Source organism: Vespula pensylvanica, chromosome 5 (assembly GCF_014466175.1).
Source record: "Vespula pensylvanica isolate Volc-1 chromosome 5, ASM1446617v1, whole genome shotgun sequence".
Taxonomy (NCBI): Eukaryota; Metazoa; Arthropoda; class Insecta; order Hymenoptera; family Vespidae; genus Vespula; species Vespula pensylvanica.
In genome coordinates this window covers 1,875,187-1,882,364 of record NC_057689.1, presented here as the reverse complement: position 1 = coordinate 1,882,364, position 7,178 = coordinate 1,875,187, and the positions used below count along the sequence as shown (strand labels likewise).

Below are 7,178 nucleotides of genomic sequence, written 5' to 3'. Positions count from 1 at the left end.
GAGAGAGAGAGAGAGAGAGATAATCAAATTGGAGATATTATCTGAGAATACATTTGGGAAAATAATTGTATCTGTTTGCGAAGAAAGGATTCGATTCATTTGTTAATCGGCGAACGCAGATGTATTGTTTCTTTTCTCTTCGTATTTTTTTCCTTTTTCCCTTTCTCTTTTTTTTTTTTATGAGGGATTAGGTACACGATCGATAGAAGGATCGTTCATAGGATGTAAACAAATCGATCGGCGTTCTTATAATCGGCCAGGTATATAATCCAGTTCGGATAGCGCGCACTTTGAAAAGCCAATAACTCGTAATTAGATTATCGCGATGGCTGGTATTAACACACGGGTATTGTTATAATGGCATTACAAGAGGTAGTCGTATGCGTTAATAGCTACGTTCGACATTTACTGTATATATTTTCCCGTGGAAAAATCGAATTGCCATTAAAGTGTAATGGAGTGGATAATTAATCGGCGAAAGATGTAAATTAATAATGCATCCTGGGAAAAGTAGGTGGAAGAACATTCTGAAAAAAAAAGAGAAAAAGAGAAAAAAGAAAATGTTTCTTTCTTTCTTTCCTTCGTCCGTTCGTTCCACCGCGTTTATTCAATTTTTTCAAAATCATCGTGCAGATTGGTGGGCATCGATTAAATCGATCGTCCGATCGTAAATTATTCGCCGAGTTAACGAGTTTATGAGTGTCTCGTGTCGTTGGAAAATTCAAGGTGCCCTAAGGGCTCGACTCGTGGATTTAGCGACCGCAACGACGACGACGACGGCGGCGTCGGCGTTGGTTATGGGGGTGGCGGCAATAGCAACGAGATGACACGCGGAAATCGTTTTGATCCGCGACTGCTTATTCGGACGGGCAACATCCACCACTACCCTTCCTCTTCTCTCTCTCTCTCTCTCTCTCTCTCTCTCTCTCTCTCTCTCTCTCTCTCTCGCTCTCTACCGTTGTCGTAGATCAGGCTTTCTCGTTGGCCGATTATTAGCCTTCGGGCGTGATTATATGCCGGCCGATATCGGTGTCATCGGCTCACCGATTATACGGCAAACGAAAATTCGATTTCCTCGGGGGCTACTTCATCCCTTTCCCTCTCCCTTCCTCCTTCTACAACCACTCCCCAACCCCCGTTTCTCCTCTTCTCCATTTCATTCTCTTTACAACCCCCAACCGTGTTGCCTTCGTCCGCCCGTTCGATGCGTTTCTTCTTCTTCTGCTTCTTCTTCTTTTTCTTCTTTGTTCTTTCCTCCATATTTCTTCATTTTCTATTCTTCTTTCCTTCTCGTTTTCTTTCTTTCTTTCTTTCTCTTTTTTTTCTTTTCGTTTTTTTTACACGTTCATCCTCTTATTTTCAGAACGACGCAAAATCGTTCCTTTCTCGGCGACGAATCACCGGGGATACCATTTCCTTTCCGTCGCCGACAGGTGCCCGTTCTCGAGATATCTATTTTCCATACTCCGGCATCCCTTACTTTCCCTTTTCTATTTTCGATTTTTTTTATTTTTGTTTTTTGTCCTTTTCTTTTTGTCTTGTTTCTATTTCTTTTTCCTATTTTTTTTTCTATCTTAGCTCTATCTTTGTCTAATGTTTCTTTCTCTTCCTTTGTCTTTCTCTCTCTCTCTCTCTCTCTCTCTCTATATATATATATATATATATTTTTTTTCTTTCTCACGAATCAAAACGCGAAGCAACGCGGATGATGTCCCGTTTGAAATTCTTGTCATCTGTGATTATACTCGTAGAAAAAAAAGTTGCATTTTTGTCTCCTTTATTTTTCTTTTATTTCTTTCACATCCATTCTTTTTTTTCCCCTTTCCGTTTCTTTAAAACATGGTTACGTGTTAAAATACGATAGAACGATATATGTGTGTACGTATGTGCGATATGGGAGAAAATTACAATTGCGAGGAAGGCTCGATCGAGAGCAAACGAGAAAGAGAAAGAGAAAGAGAAAGAGAGAAAGAGAGAGGGATTGATGGAGAAGATAGAGAGAGGATGTTATGGTGTATGTGTATGTATGTGTATGCGTACTACGTGTATACTACATAGCTCTCCTCGGAGCTCGGGACGAAAGAGAGTACCGGCATAGAACGAATTTGGCGAATTTCCATATAAATTTGCTGGCCGCGCGCGACACAGAAGCTTCGACCGGGAACAACCGGGCACCGCACCGGTCTCTACTCTACTACCTCTATCCTACACCACAGACGAGATATAATATGGTAGAATGTTACTTCTGTTTGCCACGGACGGACAAAACAACGTTCAACAATCTGGCTTCGATAGATTCATCGTGCTCCTTCTGCTCCATGATTTCTCTATATAACAAGCTATCATGCAATTTCGAACTTGGGTTAAATTATTTATTAAATTTTGACATACTGTTTGTTAGATTCTATGACGATTTCTACGATATTTGAATTTGGATAAATTATTTTCAAATGGTTGCGTGTCCATCGATACTATCCCATGCACGATCGGTTTATTTCGAAGTGATATTAAATTCAATTTTTCTTGTGCTCGATTAATTGTCATATCGTTTAATGAGTGAAAAGATTTGAGAAAGTAATATTGTTACTGTTATAAACGTTAACTCGATTTTATTATATATGATACAATTATATTATAATATATTTAATATATTTGATATAGAATATAATTGATATAAATATAATATCGTATAGAAAATGATTGAGAAAACTATTAATGAAATATATCAAAGGGTAGGAAATAAAATCGTTTAATGGGACGTTCGTATCGATGAGACGATTATTACATTTGACGAGATGAAAATAAAATAAATTAAAAAAGAAAAGAAAAAAGGAAAAGAAAAAATATAATCTTCGTCCTTTTTCTTCTTTTTAGCATTCGATGTTGTACTTCTTCCATCATTACGAATTACCGGTGATACTCCAGCAAGCACAATTGCAACAACTTCTTTTACGCAATCCGACTCAACCGGCTCAGCCGCCGACGCCTAGTACGGCGCCAACGACGCCTGGACAGTCGCCCACTACGACGCCATCATCCAGTCCGAATCCGTCGACACCAACGACCGAACAGACGCAACAAAATTACATCGCCGAGTTATCGCAGTTAGATCCTGATCCTAACGGTCAGGAGGAAGTCGTTGAAAGAATTTCTTCCTCATCCGTACTAGAATCTACGAGCGATCGGCAAAGTGAGTCTTTTCAAGGACAACCAGGATCTCTTTTATTTTATTACTATAACGATTTATTAACGAACAGAAACATATTGGATGACTTATGGTAACTTGAAATGGTAATTAAGAAATTATTTTTTTTTTCCAGTTTATTAACAATTTTCATTCAGATTATATTTGACCTTTCGAACGGTTTAATTAAACGAACGATTAATTCATTTTCACAATATCACAGAGGAATACGAGTAACAAGCAAACACGATCGAACCTATCGATTAGTTAAAATATCGCTTGATATTTATTGAATCGGTATTTTCATACGATCGATTAATATCTTGAACAAACGGACAGTAATTTAGGTATAATAAAATATCAATACGTACTATAAAGTGACAGGGTGACCCTGACGCCTGATCGTATTATATCTATAAAAATGTTCGCTTAATGTATAACTACGGAATGTATACATTTGATGCGAACGTTTCCTTAACAAAATACTTATTATTATATTAATAATAATATTCGATCGAATTAAATAGAATGGAAACATATTAAAAATACTACATATTTCTAGATTTCAATGAAGAAATAAATCGAATTAGCTCTTTGACTACGACATTCAAAGTGAATGGCAAATATTCGTATTGCTCGAAAGGGTGCTAACATTTTACCGTGGTTCCTTTTCGTTCAGATTTTCTTGCTTTTTTCGTTCGAGTGACACATTTTAGAAAAAAGAACGTCGCGTTGCGTGCTTTTATCGGAATGTTTGCTCCTCACTCTTTCTAAATTTGATTTTTTTCTTTTCTTTTTTCTTCTTTTTTTTTTCTCTCTCTCTTTTATTTCCTTTTCCCTCTTTTTTCAACGATCATTTCGACGTTCGTCATATCCTTCTCCTCCTGTTCTCAAAGTTTCGAACCCGCAGTTCGTAGATCCTGTGTCACTAACATTCGTCATTCCCATGCAACACGATTTGGCACGCGATATCTGCCAGGCTATCGTGTTTCTATTCGAACGATCCAACTAACGACAATTACTTTCTGGCCTTTTAATTTCACCTCCGGTTTCAACCGCGAGCTGGACGATCGATAATCGGCTTAACCGCTAACACGCCGTACGAACGACCAAGGGAGAAAGAGAAGGCTTTGTTTAGGCTCGCTCGGTTTACTTCCTATAGAAATTTATGTCCCGGCTTGGAATCGTGATACTCTTTAACTATCGCTCGTTAAATGTCTCCCTAGATATCCTCTCTCTCTCTTTCTCTCTCTCTCTCTCTCTCTTGCTTCACCATTTTGTACAATCGATCGATGTTTATTTAAATTCTTTTTTCTTTCTTTTTCTTCTTCTCTTTTTTTTTGTTTTTATAATTTTGCCGTATGTGTGTTTCGTTTAGATCCAATTATATGTTGATCGAGCTCTTTTTTTTCCTTTTTGTTTCATTGTTTCTTTCCTTTTTTTTTATTTTTTTACTTTGAACTTTGTATGTGCATGTGATCGCGGAATTATAAAATATATATTCATTTTTAATGTAATTTGAACGATGAAGTTCTTCATTGAATTTCGTACTAATTATTATAACGATCTAATTTGTCCATTATTTCTGCTTTAATAATATTATTATAAACTATACTTTATGTATACACACACACACACACACACACACACACACACACACACATACATTGGGTGTAACAAAATTACATGGTAAAATTTCAGAAATGGATTCTCCGTACAAAGAAGAGGAGCAAAAAAAATAAGTTTTACCAAAATGGATTCGGAAATGTTTAATTTTTGAATTATGACTAAATATGATCGAAGTGTAATTGAATTGCGTTTATTTTATTTATTGGAATTAATTCAAGTTCAATTACTTTACAGTTCAAATATCTAATCGTGTCTGATGAACTTTTTTATTTATTGTCACGCATAATCAGAATCATAAGTGGATATATTTTTATAAAAAATAAAAATCAGATTCAATGAGACAGTGATTTATGCAAGAAGTAAATATTTCAAGCATTCACATAAGATGTTAATCGACTTAATGTATCATAATTCCATCAATTATATATATATATATCAAATATAATTTTAAGACCATACTTAAAAATCTTATAAATTAGAAATCAAACATTTCAAAAGTGAATATTAACAGAACATATTTTTCTACGTACGAGGAATCCACTTCTGGAAATTTTGCTGTCCAATTTGTTATATCATACTATAAAAATATTTAAAAAAAAAAAAAAAAAATCAGACAAGAAAGAACGGTATAAAAAACATACACACATATCAAAAAATTATTATTATACCGATTAACGAATTTCTAAAACCAAATCAGACCAGATCAGTCCAGCCCAGTCCAGCTCAGCCCAGCCCAGTTCAGTCCAGTCCAGCCCAGACCAGACCAGATCAGATCAGACCAGACCAATCCACATTACATTTAAAACCAATATTAGTTTCCTATTACTTAACTCTCAATAGCTTATAATAAGCTTTTATAAGCTTATAATAAAATTTAGAAAAATGATTCCATAAGAGGTAGCAGGATGTTTAACAGGTCCTTTCTGTACGTTCAGCGATACGTTTGGGAGAGGAAACGAACGGGACGAATGAGGAAACTCTAGCAGAAATTTCATCCTCAGAAATTGCAGCCATGGAAACTATGGATCGTGGTTGTTCGTCGGCGGACACTTCGACGTCCGAAGGTTTCGAGGTGATCGAGGCTAACGAAGCTGGTCGAAAGGAAATGCCGATTATATCGACAACAGCAATAACGATGACGACGATGACGGCGATGACGATATCGACGCCGACATCGACGTCATCACCGACGCCACCGCCGATGCCGCCGACGCCGCCGACGACGATGACGACGATGACGACGACGACGACGACGACGACGGAGTTGACGTTGTCTTCGACGGAAGGAGAAGATCATTAGATTCAATTCGATTTTTGATTTTTGATTTTTGATTTTGATTTTTGATTTGCTTTGCGAGTGCCAGTGTTGCATGTTCGACGTCGATTTTAAGATTGAGATTGAAAGGATATTGAAAGGATATACACACACTAGATAGGATTTAGTAAGGAAGATCAACGGAGAGAGAGAGAGAGAGAGAGAGAGAGAGAGAGAGAGAGAGAGAGAGAGAGAGAGAGAGAGAGAGAGAGAGAGAGAGAGAGAGAGAGAGAGAGAGAGAAAGAATGCAAGTATGCTCGTACAATTTATTATGAGAACATTAGATCATTTTCGTTTTAAATTTAGACGTGTATGTGTGAGAATAAGGATGTGAGATAAAGGATAAGTAAAATAGGGAAAAAACGGGGAAAGGAAAGGAGAGAGTACTTTTTTCTTTTTCTTTTTCTTTTTCTTTTCCTTTTTCTTTTCTGTCTTCTTTATTTATGTAACTATATATATATATATATATTTTTTTTTTTTTTGAAAAATTTTATTCCGCCGAAACAATAAAAGGAAATATAAGTACGGATTGAAGATTAAAGAAAAAGGAGATGGAGTAAGAAAGAAAAAAAAGAACATGCGTCCCTTGTATCTTTTATCAGAACGCATTATTCTTTGAAAATTGTATATTTTTGTTTTCTCTTCTTTTTTTCTTTTTCTGTTCTCTTCTTCTATATTCTCTTTCTCTTTTTCTTTTTCATTTTTATAATAATTCCGAGCAGGATAATCTGTACTTGTGTTTTCTTCTTTCTTTCTTTCTTTCTTTCTTTCTCTTTTCTTTTTTCTTTCTTTCTTTTTTGTGTTTTCTCGTAGTATTTTATGATTTTTAAATTCTCTTTATATTTTTCTTTTATTTTGTTTTGTTTATTTCTCTGTTTTTATTTTTTTCTTTTAAATACCCTTTTTTCTGGAGTAAAAAGAGTCACGTTAAGAGGATTATGGCGGGAAAGCGAAAATCGACGAAATTGAATGGGTATGTTGAGTTCGACGATATTTTTCTCGTTTTTTTTTTTTTTTTTTTCTTCTTTTAACGTCGAAAACAAACGAAAA

General features: G+C 35.7%; 1 protein-coding gene across 3 annotated transcripts in view; it reads left to right on the top strand.

Annotated features, from left to right (window-relative positions):
- LOC122629672 (membralin) overlaps positions 1-7,178 on the top strand; it is a 56,476-nt gene that overhangs the window by 48,791 nt on the left and 507 nt on the right. For 2 of the 3 annotated variants that reach the window (XM_043813370.1, XM_043813369.1), the window contains exons 12-13: positions 2,875-3,190; positions 5,749-7,178. The exon at positions 5,749-7,178 is cut by the window's right edge and continues 507 nt beyond it. In XM_043813370.1, coding sequence (XP_043669305.1) covers positions 2,875-3,190; positions 5,749-6,113 — 681 coding nt within the window. In that variant the 3' untranslated portion in view covers positions 6,114-7,178. Of the gene's footprint in view, positions 1-2,874; positions 3,292-5,748 lie in introns of all 3 variants that reach the window. The other variant, XM_043813371.1, reaches the window with a different exon arrangement.